At 43.3% G+C, this 19,212-nt stretch overlaps 1 protein-coding gene across 1 annotated transcript in view; it reads left to right on the forward strand.

Annotated features, from left to right (window-relative positions):
• Positions 1-399: 399 nt before the first annotated feature.
• The window catches only part of RBM44 (RNA binding motif protein 44), a 109,873-nt gene continuing 91,060 nt past the window's right edge, over positions 400-19,212 (forward strand). The window contains exons 1-2 of the mRNA XM_073635223.1: positions 400-468; positions 6,417-6,490. Of these exons, the coding sequence (XP_073491324.1) occupies positions 400-468; positions 6,417-6,490 (143 nt within the window). The remainder of the gene's footprint in view (positions 469-6,416; positions 6,491-19,212) is intronic.

Consider the following 19,212-nt stretch of genomic DNA (forward strand, 5'->3'; position numbering starts at 1 on the left):
GGTTTAAACTAGTTTGTGGGGAGTATTCCTGTTTAGTTTCCTCGTGTGTAAGCAATGTCTTCCAAAAAACGAGGAGCAGGGAACAAGGCAAGCACAGGGGTAAGAGTTCCTCCACAAATAATAGGAGACCAACCCCATGCTGATGCAGCCTCAGTTTCTTCTGAGGGACCTGCGGCTTCTGACCTGGCTGAGCCATTGCACTTGTCAGGCATAGTAGCCACTACCAATGTACCTGCCTCAGCTTATGTTACAAAGGATGATTTGGCATCTGCCTTAGTGGGTCTTGAAGGCAAGATAGCTGGCATGATTGCCTCTGTAACACGGGGGGGGGGGCGTAATAGATCTCCCTCTCCCGGGCCAAGTGGTGAGTCACTAGAGCCCCAGGATTCTTATAGCCGTATGGGTCCAGGTAACCTGGAACCAGAATGGGCAGAGGATCCAGAGGAGGTGGTCATGAAGGACCAGGAGGTAGGAGAGGCTGAGGATTCTGGCTCTGAGGAGCCAATTTCAGCCTCCCATTGCCAGCAATTGTTTATCCAATCTCTAATGGAGATGGTTTGAATTGCGTTTAAGTTACCCCCGGTTCAGGAGTCTGCACTCACTTGTTCCACTCTGGGATCTTTGCGACATAAGCAAATCTCCCAAGCCTTTCCCTTGCATCCGTTACTGGAGCAGGTGATTTATGCGGACTGGGAGCATCCTGACAGGATATACTTACCTCCCAAAAGGTTTTCTGTTTTGTACCCTATGGAGGAGAAGTTTAGGAAGAAATGGAGCACACCTTTGGTAGACGCTGCCATATTTTCCGTGAATAGAAACTTAACCTGTCCAGTGGATAATGCCCAGGTCAAGGATCCGGCTGATAAAAAGCTAGAGTCCTTATTGAAGGCCTCCTTTTTGGTTGCCAGTGCAGCAGTTCAGCCTGCTATTGCAGTTATTGGGATTTGTCAATCCCTAAAGGATTGCTTTAAGAAGATAGTAAAAAGCATTCCTTGCCAGGGGGAATCTGCTGAAGAGCTATCAGAGATCCCTCACGCCTTGTGTTTTGCGGTAGACGCTTTAAAGGACTCAATTCAACAGATGTCTCGTTTTGCATTATTATCCGTTCATATGCGCCGAGTATTGTGGCTAAAGAACTGGTCTGCTGAGACACCATGTAAAAGGCTACTTGCTGCCTTTCCATATCATGGAGAACGCCTGTTTGGCGATGATCTGGATAAATATATCCAAAAGATCTCTGGAGGAAAGAGCGCTCTGCTTCCTATTAAAAAGAAGGGGAAGCAGCCCTCTTATAAAATTCCTAATCCCCCAGGGCCTGGTGCCTCTTCCCCTAAATGGTATTGATGGCCTCAGCCGTCTGGGTTTAAAAGACCACAGGGTCAGAAAAAACCCTGGACCCAAAAGCCACCCAAGCCTAACTCCAAGTCTACCTTGTGAAGGGGCGCCCCCACTCTCATGGGTGGGGGGCAGGCTTCGGCTGTTTGGGGAGGCCTGGGAGGAACTGGTTCAAGACAGATGGGTCGTTTCCACTGTAAAGAACGGTTACAGAATAGAGTTCCGGGAGGTTCCCCCGAACCGCTTTCTACACTAAAGGGTCCCGGCGGATCCAGAGAAAAGAAGTTGCCTACTCCTAGCTTTACACCATCTGCTGATGCAGGGGGTAATTGTGAAGGTCCCGCACGAAGAAAGATTCAAGGGGTTTTACTCAAACCTGTTCACCGTGCCGAAATCAAATGGGGAAGTAAGGCCCATTTTAGACCTCAAGGCTCTCAACTTCTTTGTAGACGTCCGATCTTTCCGCATGGAGTCGGTTCGCTCAGTAATAAGGTGAGACTATTTGGCATCCATAGATATCTAGAATGCTTACCTTCATGTGCCGATCTTCGGTCCACACCAAAGGTTCTTACGTTTCGCTGTAGAGGGCAGTCATTTCCAGTTTGTGGCACTACCTTTTGGTCTAGCCACGGCCCCCAGGGTCTTCACAAAAGTTCTGGCCCCAGTATTGGCTTTCCTAAGATCTCAAGGAGTTTCCATAATAGGATACCTGGACGATCTACTTCTAAGGGATTGCTCTCGCCCTACACTAGTTCTAAAGTCAACTCTTTGTCCAACCCAAACCTTGTTGTATTTGGGTCTGGTCTTGGACACCGCCCAAGAAAAGGTGTTTCTTCCACCCTTAAAGGTCGCCTCCATAGTGGAACCTGTACAGAAGGTGAAAAAAGAACCAACACCTTCTGTCCGGCTGTGCATGAGGTTATTGGGCAAGATGGTGTCATCTTTCAGCGCGGTGCCATATGCACAGTTCCACTCCAGAGTGTTCCAGAACAGTATCCTGAAAGCCTGGGACAAGTCTGCTCGAACCTTTGATCAACCAATGGTTCTATCTCCACAGGTTCTATGGAACCTCTCTTGGTTAAGAACCAGCAACTTACAAAGAGGGAAATCTTTCCCACCAGTAGCCTGGAAGGTGGTGACTACGGACGCCAGTCTTCTCGGCTGGGGAGCAGTCCTAGAGGAAGCGTCTGTCCAGGGTGTATGGTCCCAGACAGAAGGGACTCTGCCCATCAATCTACTGGAGATTCAGGCAGCTCGTCTGGCCCTGCGATTCTGGACGTCCAGATTGCGGGGTTTTCCAGGTAGGAGTTCAGTCCGACAACTCCACAGTAGTGGCGTATATCAACCACGAGGGAGGTACTAGGAGTCGGGCAGCCCAAAGAGAAGTAAATCATATACTATCCTGGGCAGAAAATCATGTGCCATTTCTATCAGCAGTGTTTATCCCGGGGGTGGACAATTTGCAGGCGGATTTCCTAAGTCGCCAGAAATTGTTACCAGGGCAATGGTCCCTGCATCCCGAGGTTTTTCTACAGATCTGCCAATGCTGGGGGATCCCAGATGTGGATCTGCTGGCATCCAGATTCAATGCCAAACTGGACAGGTTTGTGTCCAGGACCAAGGATCCGCTTGCTGTCGGGATAGACGCGTTAGTAGTTCCTTGGGATCAGTATTCTCTGATATATGCTTTCCCTCCGATCCAAATTCTGCCGCACTTACTACACAGAATACGGGAGGAACGGAAGCCGGTGATCTTAGTGGCCCCAGCGTGGCCCAGGAGATCATGGTACTCGGAGATTGTGAAGTTGGCAGTAGGAGATCCGTTGGTTCTTCCTTGCCGCCCAGACCTGTTGTCTCAGGGGCCCATATTCCATCCTTCTTTACGGTTGCTGAATTTGATGGCCTGGCTATTGAGACCAGACTACTGAAAGACCGTGGTATTACAAGTTCAGTCTTGTCCACTTTGATAAACGCTAGAAAGTCAGTTTCTAGAGCTATCTATTATAGAGTCTGGAAATCATACATTTCTTGGTGTGAGAAAAGGAAATGGAACCCTCGTAGGTATTCGATTGGAATTGTGCTCGCCTTTCTCCAAACAGGAGTAGACTTGCAGCTTGCTTAAGGGACAGATTCCGGCCTTATTTTTTTTCCAAAGACCAATTGCATCCCATTCTTTGGTGCGAACCTTTGTCAAGGGAGTAACTCACCTGAGGCCACCGCTTAAACCACCTTTATGTCCTTGGGACCTAAATTTGGTACTGTCAGCCTTACATAGTCAGCCCTTTTGAACCTATTAGGCATATCCCTTTTGTCCTATTGACCAGGAAATTGGTTTTTCTAATGGCTATAACATCAGCTAAAAGGGTGTCAGAATTAGCCGCCCTTTCGTGCAAAGAACCTTTTATGGTTCCTCATAAGGATAGAGTGGTCATGCGACCTCATCCGGATTTTCTACCAAAAGTGGTTTCCAAGTTTCATTTGAATCAGGAAATCATTTTTCCTTTCTTCCCTAGTCTTAGGGTTAGGAAAAAAGGAAGGTCGCTTCACTCACTGGATGTGGTAAGGGCGATAAAAGCTTACTTAGAAATGTCAGCTCCCTTTCGGAAAACTGACTGTTTTTTTTGTCTTGCCTGAGGGTCCTAAAAGAGGACAGCCGGCAACAAGTTCATCTATATCCAGGTGGATTCGCCAGACTATTGTCCAGGCGTATGGATTAAAGCACAGGGTTCCACCCCGGGATTTAAGAGCACACTCCACTAGAGGGGTTAGTGCATCATGGGCAGTACGCCAGCAGGTGTCTATGGCTCAGGTTTGCAAAGCAGCCGTTTGGTCTTCAGTTCATACGTTCACCAGCTTTTACCAGGTGGATGTGAGATCTCAGAATGAGACTGGTTTTGGCCACAGCGTGCTGCAGGCTGCTTTATAATCTCAGATCCATGGGTCTAGGTATGATGTGTTCCATTGCTTTAGGACATCCCACATAGTCATTATTATGGTGCTTTGTGTCCCGTGATGTACGATAAAGAAAAATGGATTTTTAAAACTGCTTACCTGTAAAATCCTTTTCTTGGAGTACACACAGAGGTCCCTCTCCTCTTTTACTGGGATCGTCATTGCTTGCTACAAAACTGAGGCACTTCCTGTTTAGGAGGGGTTATATGGGAGGAACCGTCTTTCTATTGGTTGCCAGTGTCCAATCACCTAAAGGTAAGCGTATAACCCACATAGTCATTATTATGGTGCTCTGTGTCCCGTGATGTACTCCAAGAAAAGTATTTTACAGGTAAGCTGTTTTAAAAATCAATTTTTTTCCCCACAAATAGAGCTTTCTTTTGGTGGTATTTGATCACCTCTGCGGTTTTTATTTTTTGTGCTATAAACAAAAAATGACTGCGACATTGCGCCAGACAAATCTGACACTAAGTGACACTTTTTTGGGGAACGAGTGACACCAATGCAGTGATCAGTGCTAAAAAATATGCACTGACATTGTACTGACACTGGCAGGGAAGGGGTTAACACCAGGTGCGATCAAGTGGTTAAGTGTGTTCCCTGGGAGTGTTTACTAATTGTATGGGGGATGGACTGACTGGGACAACACAGAGATCCATCTTCTTAGTAGGACGACCAAATCTCTGTGTCCTCCCCTTGTTTCATAGGCAAGTACCTGTTCTGTCTCTGTGTGGAACAGCCGGATCCGCTGATTGGCTCCCACGCTGTCCAGTTGGCACGTGCGCATCCACACAGGCCAGCCAGTGCACAAAACGATGTACAGGTACGTTGTTTCGTGCAGCCGAGCCACCTTGCGTCAGTACAACTGCGGCGGGTAGTCGGCAAGTGGTTAAGGACATTGGACATCTTTTTCAGCTTTGCTGGTTTTTTAAGGCTTGTTTTTAGGGATTTTTTAATGTCTTCAATCAAAAGCTGCTGGAAGGTTTATGCTGAATGCTAAATCCCAGGAGTCTCTCCATTCAGCACCAGAGTGCTGCTTTTTTCAACTCTGTTAACCTTGGTGATCTCACTTCAACAGCCCTCCATCAATTTGAGCCCTCCAGAGACATGCATTGCTGTTTACTCTTGTAAACTCAGGGTTGTGCTTTTTCATTTTAGGTCTGTCTGAGCATTTTACATAAATGAAGACAGGTTTACCTTTTGAGTCCATCTCCTACTCATTCTAAAAAAAATTCCTCTGAGAGGTATGTGTATGAGTGTCACATTTTCCTTTAGGAAGTCCTTTTCCACCTGCAATGTTGTTCATGAATGAGCTAAAGGAAAAGGTTTCTACATTTCTTTTAAGGCTTGACTCACTAAGGTGGAGAGTGCCATTCAAACCTTTCCCCATCAGGCATCCTTGTCACAGCAATGATTTGGGCTTCAGCCCACATGTTCACCAAGTAACTGCATCAGCATTTGCGCTAGTTTTGGTTTCAGGATTCTCCTGGTGGATTTCCTTAAATTACAGCACAGGACACAGGCTTTATATTCATACAGTACTTTGGGTTGTAGGGCTGGTTCCTTTTTAGTAAATTGGACACTGGCAAAACATTATAAGACATGCCCATTGGGCATCCCTTTATAACCTTGCCTAATGTTTGCCAGTTCCCCAATGTAATGGACCTTTTCTCCCTTATGGAGAAATCACACTTCACTTATCTAGCCCATTATGTCACTTTGGATCTTCAATCAGCTGTTCACAGCAATCCCTTTCCCAGAGTTCATTGAGGCTCCCTCCTGCCCTTGTATGTTTTGCCATTTTTGTTTTTTATACAGCTTGCTACAATTGAGCAGGCTAGTTATGGGAAGAGTTCTTTTGGGTTTTGTTTGGCTTTTCCAATTCTTCTGTAGGGGGTAATAATAATGATTTTATGAATAAGTGCTGGGTGCCTCAATGGACTCCAAGTAAGGGATTTTACAGCAAGTACGAAAATATTTTTGCCTTTTATTTATATGGTGTCTTTGTGTTTTACAGAAATCTATCCTTATTACCAGATAAGCCTTTAAATACTAAGCACAGAAGGAATAAAGAGATGCTTTATTAATAAGGTGTAACAACAAATTATCTTCTATTCAATTTGATGTAGGTAGATTTGAAGACTGCTTTTGAAAAATTCAACGTTTCTGATATTTTTCTTGAGGAATCATCTGTGACTTCCAGGTAAAGTATTACTAGCATTTATGCCTTTCCTCTTTTAAAGATTTTAGACTGCTTCTCTCCTTGACTAATTATAAATAAGAGATTCTCATTTGAATAAGAAACTAAAAAACATAAGTTGTTAAACCTTAACGTGGTTCTAAAGGCAGAAGGTTTTTTATCTTGGGCCCCTTTCACACTGGGGCGGTGGGGGCGTCGGCGGTACAACAGCGCTATTTTTAGCGCTGCTGTACCGTCGTTCTTGCAGCGGTATTCGGCCGCTAGCGGTGCGGTTTTAACCCCCGCTGGCGGCCGAAAAAGGGTTAAAATCCCTCGTACAGTGCGGGTATTGCCGCGGTATAGCCGCGCTGTCCCATTGATTTAAATGGGAAGGAGCGGTGAATACACCGCTCCAAAAAAGCAGTTTGCAGGACTTTTTTCACCGTCCTGCCTGCGCACCGCTTCAGTGTGAAAGCCCTCGGGCTTTCACACTGAACAAACAGCGGAGGCTGTTTAGGGGCGGTTTGCAGGCGGTATTTTTAGCGCAATACCGCCTGCAAACCGCCCCAGTGTGAAAGGGGTCTAAATGCATTAAAAATGCATAAAACCTTCTGTGTGCAACAGCCCCCCCTAAAAACTTACCTGAGCCCCATCTCAATCCAGCGATGTTGCATGAGAGCCTCGGATGTCTTTGATGATTGGCCGAGACACATCAGCAGGCGCCACCGTCAAAGTCAGTGAGCCAATGAGGAGGGGCAAGCCGAGCCGCAGCTCAATGTCTGAATAGACACACAGAGCAGTGGCTCAGCTCGGGTGCTCCCATAGCAAGCTGCTTGCTGTGGGGGTACTCGGCAAGAGGGAGGGACCAGGAGCGCCAGCGATGAAGGGGAGGATCTGGGCTGCTCTGTGCAAAACCACTGCTCAGAACAAGCAAGTATAACATGTTTGTTATTTTTGAACAAAAAAAAAAAAAACACTTTAATATCACTTTAAAAGTGTATGTATAGTCAAGACTTTATTTTATAGTTTTTGGATAGAGTATGAAAGGGATAAAACCTTTTATCAGGTTATTTTTTCAGGGCCTGTGCACAGTTGAAGAGATGTCTCTTCACTTTCAGTCCTGCAGATAAAGCAAAAAGTTAGGGAAGTGTTTTGCCTTTACATAAACATTAACAATCAATATGTGACACTGAAATATAATATAAAGGTGATCCTGCGCTACCCTATTGGAAAAAGAAAAGGAAAAAACATATGCGACTGGACAGCTGCACGCACCGAAAAAGGGCCAAGCAAAAAACCCAAAATAAACAGAAAATGGAGGGGGGGAGGTGCTGGGCTATCCAGAACAGCGGGCTGCTGGGTATAATCTCTGTATAAAATCAATTAAACTGTATGCTGATACCCCATTGTGAATAAAATCTCATAAATTTATGTAAACACTGAAAACCTTGTGCAATATTAAGGAATGCTAAAATCTTGTGACGGTGAATATCAATGTGCAAAAACAGCTACATGTAAACAATAAATAGTAAGTATTGCAAAAAACATTCAATTCATATAAACAAAGACAAATAAATGCATCCTTAATAAATATTTTTATGCGAAAAAAATTAACATATAAAGTGCAAGTGCTATGGTGACCTAAACATCTCTAATCAATCAAAAGATAAATAATATAGTGTCCCAGCGATAGTAGTTCTACAATTGTCTGCTAGTCTGAAGCAGAAAAAAACACAAATAGCATGCAACTAGGTGCATAGGTGCAACAACTTAAAGTGCAATGTGCTAATGTCCTCTAAGGTGCATTGACAAAACAGTCCTATGTGCTCAAATAAACAGAAGTGGGGTGTCTGAAGTACAATTCACTCTGTGTCCTCTTCGTGCATAACACACTAGTGTAAGCAATGGCCCCTTACCTAGCGGTGCTAGGTAAACCGCAAAGAGGTAGCTGTAGGTAGCTATAATTCTTAACTTCAGGGTCCTGAGCCAGCGTCAATCCTATTTCTGTCTCCACGCTTGGCGGTGTTGGATAAACCTTATGGCAGCTGGGTTCAGATAGCTATGGTCTTAGCTGGGGTCCTGGACCAGCGCGGGTCCTAACTCTGCCTCCACATCTCAAGTGTATGTAAAAACTGGTAATGAAGGACAAAAGGTACTGGATAGTGAAGTAGGTTTCAACAGGGTGGAGCTTTATTCAAAACCATATAGAAGTGTACTCACATTATACAGTGTTAAAACGAATCCTTTCTCCTACGAGCGGCAAGCTCGTTATGCCTCAATCAATGTGAAAAAGCCTATTCCGTCCCTACGCGTGACGTCACTGATCACGTGACTTCATAAGGGGATGAACAAAATAGGCTAATTTCGGTCTTAAATAGTCTCTATCATTGTAGTTAATGGGCGGCCATTTTCTCGTAGCCGCGTCCGCCATTATTTGGTAAACTATGTACGCGGCCATCTTTTTGGTTGGTGAAAACTAGGTTTCGATACTAAACGAATGGAGACCAGGCTTACTGCATATCTCCATGATTCTGTAATATATTAAACATGAGTGCAGCCTAGCTATGCGGAGGGGACCATTTTACCTAGCATAGCATAAATATAGGAGATAAAAAAATTCTAATCTCGCCATAAAAGAACCTAAAAGATATGGATATGCTATAAGCTGCCAATAAAAGTAATTTTAAAATAAGTTTAATAAAAAATTTTTACTGCATAAAAATACATAAAAATATATAGACTATATAAAAATATAAAAAAATATATAAAAAAATAAAAAATAGATATGGGAATAAGACTTTTAATGGATAAATGAAATGTTTCAAAAATTCAATACCAAGAAATCTCCGCGGTATAGAGATAGAATGGGCTTTTTCACTTCATTTATATGTCTGCCCTTACATATATGAATATCCCATGTAGATAAATACAATCATAAAACAAATGCGAACATAAAGGGAGAGGGGAAGAAATAGAAGGGAAAAAAAAAAAAACAGGAGGGGGGGGGATACATGTGTGTGTATATAGTGACGTTATAACAATGCATATACTGATACTTTCAAAAATACAACCGATAAGGGCAATAAAAGAAGGGGGCCAAGACATGTTCCTAGGAATATGGTTGAAGTATATGGGTGGAATAAAAAAAGATTATGATGTACACTACTGTTTAGATTAAAAATCACTCAGAAAACAATTCAAATCAAATTCGATATTCAGGCCTCTCAGTGCAAAAGTATCTAATGTGAATATCCATTTGGATTCAAGCTGGCTGAGGGTCCTAACCTTGTGGCCCCCTCGCCAGTGCCTGACATACGGTTCGATTCCCCAAAATTTTAATTGTGTGGGGTCTTTGTTGTGACACAACAGAAAGTGTTTAGATACACTGTGTTTGTCATACGCGTTTAAAATGTTGTTCACATGTTCCTTAATCCTTACCCGGAGGGGTCTTTTTGTGTGGCCTATATACTGTAGGCCGCAACTACATTCTAGGGCTTACACCGCTCCTTCCGTGTTACAACAGATGAACTCTTTGATTTTGTATGTCTCTCCCGCACTAGTTGACGTGAAATGGAATTTCTTCTCATTGGGATGCCTTGTTCTCAAACATGCAAAGCATCTTTTGCAAGGGAAGAAGCCATTTCTCGTAAAAAAGGAAATTGCTTTCTTTGGTGGATCAATTATATTTTTCACAATTTTATCTCTAGGAGTAGGTGCTTTCTTATATATAAATCTGGGATTGGAGGGTAATCTTTCCTGTAGTTCCTTGTCTGCTAGAAGTATTTGCCAGTGTTTCTTAATGATCTTCTCAATTCTCTTATACTGGGCATTGAAGTCCAAAATTATCGGTGCTACTATTCCTATTCCTAGGAACATGTCTTGGCCCCTTTCTTTTATTGCCCTTATCGGTTGTATTTTTATTTTATTTTATTTCTTGAAAGTATCAGTATATGCATTGTTATAACGTCACTATATACACACATGTATTCCCCCCCTCCTGTCCTGTTCCCCCTCCCCCCCCCCACCACCCATTTTTTTTTCCCTTTCTATTTCTTCCCCTCTCCCTTTATGTTCGCATTTGATTTATGATTGTATTTATCTACATGGGATATTCATATATGTAAGGGCAGACATATAAATGAAGTGAAAAAGCCCATGCTATCTCTATCCCGCGGAGATTTCTTGGTATTGAATTTTTGAAACATTTCATTTATCCATTAAAAGTCTTATTCCCATATCTATTTTTTATTTTTTTATATATTCTATATATTTTTATGTTTTTTTTATGGAGTAAAAATTTTTATTAAACTTATTTTAAAATTACTTTTATTGGCCGCTTATAGCATATCCATATTTTTTAGGTTCTTTTATGGCGAGATTAGAATTCTTTTATCTCCTATATATATGCTATGCTAGGTAAAATGGTCCCCTCCGCATAGCTAGGCTGCACCCATGTTTAATATATTACACAATCATGGAGATATGCAGTAAGCCTGGTCTCCACTCATTTAGTATTGAAACCTAGTTTTCACCAACCAAAAAGATGGCCGCATACATAGTTTACCAAATAATGGCGGACGCGGCTACGAGAACATGGCCGCCCATTAACTACAATGATAGAGACTATGTAAGACCGAAATGAGCCTATTTTGTTCATCCCCTGATGAAGTCAGGGGCTTCACCCCGTTGAAACCTACTTCACTATCCAGTACCTTTTGTCCTTCATTACCGGTTTTTACATAAACTTGAGATGTGGAGGCAGAGTTAGGACCCGCGCTGGTCCAGGACCCCAGCTAAGACCATAGCTATCTGAACCCAGCTGCCATAAGGTTTATCCAACACCGCCAAGCGTGGAGACAGAAATAGGATTGATGCTGGCTCAGGACCCTGAAGTTAAGAATTATAGCTACCTCTTTGCGGTTTACCTAGCACCGCTAGGTAAGGGGCCATTGCTTACACTAGTGTGTTATGCACGAAGAGGACACAGAGTGAATTGTACTTCAGACACCCCACTTCTGTTTATTTGAGCACATAGGACTGTTTTGTCAATGCACCTTAGAGGACATTAGCACATTGCACTTTAAGTTGTTGCACCTATGCACCTAGTTGCATGCTATTTGTGTTTTTTTCTGCTTCAGACTAGCAGACTATTTTAGGACTACTATTGCTGGGACACTATATTTTTTTATCTTTTGATTAGAGATGTTCAGGTCACCATAGCACTTGCACTTTATATGTTAATTTTTTTCGCACAAAAATATTTATTAAGGATGCATTTATTTGTCTTTGTTTATATGAATTGAATGTTTTTTGCAATACTTACTATTTATTGTTTACATGTAGCTGTTTTTGCACATTGATATTCACCGGCACAAGATTTTAGCATTCCTTAATATTGCACAAGGTTTTCAGTGTTAACATAAATTTATGAGATTTTATTCACAATGGGGTATCAGCATACAGTTTAATTGATTTTATACAGAGATTATACCCAGCAGCCCGCTGTTCTGGATAGCGCAGCACCTCCCCCCCTCCAATATGTGACACTGGTTTTACGAGTAGTTTTTGATTAGAAAAACACTTTTCCTACTCGTACAGGGACACGGTTTTTAATCATTATGACTAGGTTATATGCAACTAGGTAGTGATTGGACTCTGGCAGTAGAAGTAAGGCTGCAAGAACATTCTTCTCTGTTTTATGATTCTGCTCATTGGTTCCTGACCTCCGCTTTTTCCTGACCTCATTCCTGTCTGATGCTTCGGTACCTCATTGCCTGCTCATTGCTGACCTTGGCTATCCCTCTGACTAGGCTTCTGTCTTCGGTTTGCCTCCATGTTACTTCTGAGTGCCTGTGCTGGATGCCCCTCATCCCAGCTACGGTGGACACTGTGTGCTCCTGTCTCAAGCTTGCTGGGAACCCCAGCAAGTCATGCATTCAGAACCTGAAATCCCGGCACATTGCCCCTTTAACCTTGGCTGATCTATCCTGCATTGCCTTGGTTCCTGACCTGATGCTCTGCTTGACCCACCGAGTCTGACTCCAGCCATAAATTCTGCAATCAACACTTGCTGGCACTCGTGTTCCTTCTGTCTCTTGGCACCATCTGTTCCACTCTAAGTCCGGGGCTGGAGTTTACTCTGGACTGTTGCAGTTCAGCATTCCGACCATGTGGGACAAAACTGGTCCTTGGACTATGCCATGCATCTGACCCCAAGGCCAGACAGATTTTCCTTAGTAAGGTGGCTTTCCAACCAGGTGCCGAAGTTAGGAAATCTTTTTTTTCTTCATTGTCATGGAAGGGGTCTCATAAATGCCAGCCCGTTGCGCTTAGAAACAGTTGTGAATACGGAGCAGGGTCAAAGGAAGCTTGCCTTCCGATCAACATTCTGAGAATTGCATCTATTCCAATATACCTTAACCCTTTTGCCACAAGGTCTGTACGTCATGCGGACCTGACAGCGGGGGGTATTACACATAATCCGGTGGCTGCAGCCACCGGGATTGTGTGTGGAACTGACAGGCAGACTCCTGCCTGTCAGGTGAGAGCATTTGTGTGGTGGCCATGCCGCACGTGTGCTCTCGCACATCCCTGGTATCTATGTGATGGAAAAAAAAAAGTTATGTAAAAAAAAAAAAAAATAGCTACACCCAAACACAAACCCGAAAAAAAATAATTTGGGGCCCCATCCCCACTTATGCACACGGACGTAAACGCATGCGTCAGGGCGCCTAAGCGTGAAAACGGGGCGTCATGCGTGAAAACATCGATTGTGATACACCTATTACATATTGCTGCGCACGCCGTAGTGAGAGCAGTACTTCTAACATAAGACCTGCTCCGTAACACTAAACTGATACCGAAAGGGGGCTTTTGAAGCGTTGCATATAGAAAATATAATATATAATGATACTCAAGTTTGACGCCATTTTACGGGCACACAAAAAAATGAAGGTTTGGCATGTTAGTATCTATTTACTCGGTGCGCCTCGTCTTTTATATTTTACCAAAAATCTGGGTAATTTTATTGCATTTGTTTGCCCTAAAATTCACGTTAGTGTGTTTTTTATTGAAATTTTGTGTGGTTTTATTGAAATTTTATTTGTGAGGTCACCTGATGAGAATCCAGTCAGACAATGCCACATCCATGGCCTACATCAATCAGCAAGGAGGCACTTTCTCAATTGTCAGAATCTGGATCCGGGAAATGGACTCTCCATACAGAGGTCTTTCAAGCCGCATGCGGATTTGCTGACATTCAGTTTTAACCCCATTAACTGGTCAGGTTTGTCATCAGAGCCAGTGACCCCCTGGGCTTGGTGAAGGAGGAGTTGATACTCGGACATGACCAAGCACCTGTAAGTCACTTCATGGGTCCTCCTGTGCCAAAGGACCAGCCTTTCATCCTGCTTCATAATCACTGTTGAAGCCATGGTCTTTAGGGACAAGGAACTTTAAGTCATCTCTACTCTCTTGTAGGCTAGGAAATTGACTTTTTGGTAAGATCACCATCACACTTGGAAGGCTCTGTGCATTACTTTGTGTAAACTCTCCATCTAGTCTGATTTGAACCAATATTTGCTTGGAGTATAGGAGAAAGATCTTGGCCTTGGATATTCTGCTTTGGAGACCGTTGGCTTATCTTTTTCTATAGTTAAGACCTTTGTTCTGAGAGTAGCTCATATTCCTCCCACTGTCCATTCCCCTGTGTCCCATTGGGGTGTCAGTATGGTTCTCTTGACACTTTAAAATCCACTCTTTGACCCTGTTAGGTGTATTCCCTTGTCTGACCTTACCTGTAAGATGGCCTTTCTTGTGGCTATCACCACACTGAGGGAAGTTTTTGAATTGGTGAGTTTATGCTGTAAGGAGCCTTTCTTAAGCCTCGTACACACGCTTAGATTTTCGGATCGGCGACCGTCCGTTTTTTGTGGCTTGCTAGTCTAATGTCGAAAGTAAAGAGGTTACTCACAATAGAAAAAATTTTGTACGATAGACTACACCACCAGAAGTGACGTAATGTGTTGAATAGTTTTGTATGTATTCTTACGTTTCAGAGCATGCATAGTCTTGCTTTTATAATTTTTTTTCATACGAAGACCATACTAATGAAACGAAAATCGGACGTTGAGTTCACATCTGACAGAAATTTTATAGTCTGCCCATCCAGCTTTTTTTTGTCTGACGAAAAAGCGATCGTACTAACAATCCGAAGATCGGCAAATTTTTCCATCTGATTTTCGGATCGTGTGTATGGGCCTTTAGTGTTACACAAGGACAAAGTTGTCTTTATGCCTAAGACCTCCTTTCTACTGAAGGTGTCCTCTGCCTTCCATCTTAATCAGGATAGTGTCCTTTGTTCTGGCTCAGAAACATTTCCAGGGATATTTCTCTCCACCTTCTGGACATAGTGCTACTTCCACTTTTAGGAAATCGGATTCCCTCTTTGTGCTTCCTGAAGGTTCCCACAAGGGTCTTCCCTCCACCATATCTAGGTGGATCAGACAAGTTATTATTTGAAACTATAGTCTGAAGAATAAGGTTTTTTTTCCCTTTTCATGTTTACGCACACCTTACCAGACCTTTTTGTTCTTCTGCGGCTTTTCAGTGTCAGACTTTTGTTTTTGCAAGCTGTGATTGAGCTTCTGTTTACATGTCTCAAAGTTCTATTATGTGGATTTTTAAGTCTTAAAGCCTGCTATGATGTACTGATCCATTTTCAGGCATAAGGTGCTGCAAGCTGCTCCCTGAGTCTGTATAGCTTTTTTTGACTCATTTATGTTGTGGCCTGTTGGTGGTATTTTTCTGTGTTGCTCACCCCTCAGGTGGACTGTTTTTGTTTCTTTAGATATCCGCAGCTACAATTACTGTAGCTGCTGAAAAAAAAAAGTTACTTACCAGTGCCTGGGATCCAGGACTGTCTTGCAGAACCACAGTCAGCTGCTCCAGAGTGATTGCGTGAGGGTGCAGGAGGTGGTGAAGCATAGGACATCCTTCTCACCTAGGTGAGGATTGCAGAAGTGTGGGTAGGTACCAATTAAAATTGTTAGGGAGAAAGGAACAAACTGGAATACACACAGCATGAGTCCTGTACTGTGCCACTAGGAAAATACTAAGACTTTTGCTTGGCAGTAAAATCTGTTTCCTGGAGTACAGTACAAGAACCCTCCCCTTGTTACATTCTTCCTGTTTCTTGCTGCAAAGCTGAGACTAGACAGAATTGGGAGGGGTTAAATATGGGGATGTCACTGCAGTTGTCCTTTTTTTTTTTTGCCAGAGTCCAATCACCTGAAAGTAGCTGCATTTAACCAAGCTGTAAATAGGGTCTGTGTCCTGTGTACTCTAGAAAATCTATTTTATGGGTAAGTCAAAAATTTTTTTATAGCTGGTATAACTAGTTTATAGTGGTATACTTGAGCAGAGGCATTGCTAATATATTTTGCCGTTTTTGTCTTCAATAAACATCAACCACTTGGAGTTTATTGAACCAATTCACGTTTTTGGGCTGTTTTAAAATGTTCGGACTTGAAGTGGTTAAGAACAGCACCTTGAGCTTGGTATCATTCTTTTAGCTGGTGATTGGCTATTCAGTAAATGTGATCCAGGCGGCCCTTCCGCTGCCTAATCACTTTTACATTGATGAGAAGGGTCTGGGCCCCCACCCCTGTGATGTTTCCCGGTGTCTCTTGTTTCTCTGGGGAGCCCGCGACCATGGTAAATGGCCATACCTTTTGAGAACAGCTGATCACCCTTATGACTAATGAACCTGGCATTGACCTATATTTCACCACTTTCCCGATTCACAACTGACATTGCTCGACTACTGTAGCTGAGGATGGAACTAATCGAGTACAATCTGTGCTTGATTGCATCGGAGGGCAGGGGAAACATTAGGGGTCAAGACCCCTGATGTTCCCATAAAGAGGACCTGTCACCTGTGCATACGATCATATAGGGAAATTGTTAGCTCCCTTGTAATAGCAATGAAGGTAAAGAAAAGAAAATTAAGTGTGTATTTTAATTTTATTTTATACAGTTTTGTTAATGAAAAAAATGTTAAAACCATTCCACGCCTACATACTCGCAGTTGCAAACGTGCGTTTAAGCCCTGCACGTGTATGTAAACTGTGATTGCACCATACATTTTACATATTGCCATGAACGTCAAAGTAAGCGCAATAATTTAGGGCCATAATTGCAAAGATTTTTAAAATATCTCCTATTAAATATTTTAGGTACTGTCTTTTCTTAATCTTGCATCACGGGACACAGAGCCATAGTAGTTACTATGTGGGTTATAGGCCACGTTCAGGTGATGGACATTGGCACACCCTAAGACAGGAAGTCCACTCCCTATATAACCCATCCCGCTACTCTGTTTTTTCGCCAGTGTCTTAGGTGTTGGTCACAAGTAAAGATGTGCTGTGCTGAGCTCCACTGGAAGATTCCTTTGCTGGGGCAAGCTAATGACGCGTAACTTGGATGACAGTTCTTAAATAACCGAGGGCGCAAGGGGAAATGCCAGGGTTACCCAGTAACATGTACGGGTTACCCTGCCCCGCTCTGACGCAAGGGGAATTACCGGGGTTACCCAGTGACATGTACGGGTGACTCCACCCCCTCTGACGCAACAGGGGTTTCTTGGGATGCGTCAGAGGGGGCGGGGTCACCCGTACATGTCACTGGGTAACCCCGGCATTTCCCCTTGCGTTAGAGGGGGCGGGGTCACCCGTCCATGTCACAGGTGGCCCTGCCCTCGGTTATTTAAGAACTGTCATCCGAGTTGCGCGTCATTCTGCCGGGCGCCTCCTATGGAGGAGGCCGTATCGTTCGTGGATCGTAGAATGATTACATCGCTGGAATTTTTTTTTTTTTTTATTAAAAGACTTGTGCCAAGCTGTGTGTGTGTGGTTTTTTTTTTTTTACCTTTTTTGTTACTTTTATCCTGCGGCCTGCCAGGTTGCTTGGATAAGGGTCTGGTATGGATTTTTGGGGGGAACCCCATGCCATTTTTTTATAAATTTTGTTGCGAAGTTTCCCTTAATAGCCATACAAGACCTGAAGGGCCTGGTAATGAAATTTTGGGGGATCCCCACGAATTTTATTTTTTTTAAATTTTTCAATGAATTTTATGTGTGTTATCTGGACCGACAATTCATTAATAGCCGGCACTAGCGCTAGCACTTTTAAATGACTTTTTTTTTTCCTTTAGAAATGTCATTTTGCTCTCGGACTGTTAAATACGGTAAAAATGTGCTACTTTACAGGCATACTATAGACACCCCCCAGATACGAAATTTAAAGGAATATTTCACTTTTATTGTTTCACTTTAAGCATTATTAAAATCACTGCTCTCGAAAAAACGGCCGTTTTTAAAACTTCTTTTTGCATTGATACATGTCCCCTGGGGCAGGACCCAGGTCCCCAAACACTTTTTATGACAATAACTTGCATATTAGCCTTTAAAATTAGCACTTTTGATTTCTCCCATAGACTTTTAAAGGGTGTTCCACGGCTTTCAAATTTGCCGCGAACACCCCAAATTGTTCGCTATTCGGCGAACGGACGAACATCTAATGTTCGAGTCAAACTCGTGTTCGTCTCGAACAGACAGCCCTTCCCTATTCCTGATCAGCAGGCCCAAGAGTTGGCTGAGCTACCAGGGGCGTTATGTTTTGCAATAGACGCTATAAGAGATTCTATTCTCCAGGCCTCACGCCTTACGCTTGGGCTGGTGCATATGTGTAGAATAATATGGTTGAAAAATTGGTCAGCCGAAGCGCCATGCAAAAAGCTCCTGGCTAGTTTTCCCTTTTGTGGTGAACGGCTATTTGGGGATGATCTGGATAAATACATCCAAAGAATTTCTAATGGGAAGAGTTCCCTTTTGCCAGTTAGGAAAAGGAGTAATCGTATTTCATTTAAACGAGCTTCTTCTCCAGTGCCAGGGGCATCAGCCTCCATGCAGTTACGATGGCCTCTACCATCAAGTTCTACATAAACCTCAGGGTCAACTCCAGGGACAAAAGAGGTCCTGGGAAGGAAACCTACAAAACAAAGTACTAAATTTAGCCTCCTTATGAAGGGGAGCCAGCTGCTCGCTCGAGTGGGGGGGAAGACTTCTGTGGTTCTCAAGGGTCTGGCAGGAAGAGTGTCGAGACTTGGCTTCCTCAATAACCCTGGGGTGCAAACTAGGGTTCCGAAAGTCCGTCTCCTTGTTTTCTCAAATCAAACGTTTCCAGGGAAAAAGAAGTCTCTCTTTCAAGTAATGGACCATCTTTTGTCTCAAAAGGTGATATCGGTGGTCCCCATGGAAGAGCAGGGATTGGGGTTTTCTTCAAACTTTTTCACGGTACCAAAACCAAATGGGGATGTCAGACCCATTCTAGATCTTAAAGATCTAAACCGGTTTTTGAATATCCGCTCTTTTTGCATGGAGTCAATCCGATCAGTAGTCTCCATTCTACAAGGAGGCGAACTTCTAGCGTCAATCGACATCAAGGATGCTTACCTCCATGTACATATTTTTCCCGCTCACCAGAAATATCTACGCTTCGAGATAGAAAATCTTCATTTTCAGTTTGTAGCTCTGCCCTTCGGTCTAGCTACTGCACCTCGAGTGTTTACAAAGGTCCTGGCTCCTCCTCTAGCCAGATTAAGGGTTCAAGGTATAACGATTTTAGCTTAGACGTTCTGCTCTTGATAGACCAGTCGTTAGCCCGCTTAGACCAAAGTATGGTCACTA

Source organism: Aquarana catesbeiana, linkage group LG06 (genome assembly GCF_042186555.1).
Source record: "Aquarana catesbeiana isolate 2022-GZ linkage group LG06, ASM4218655v1, whole genome shotgun sequence".
Classification (NCBI taxonomy): Eukaryota; Metazoa; Chordata; class Amphibia; order Anura; family Ranidae; genus Aquarana; species Aquarana catesbeiana.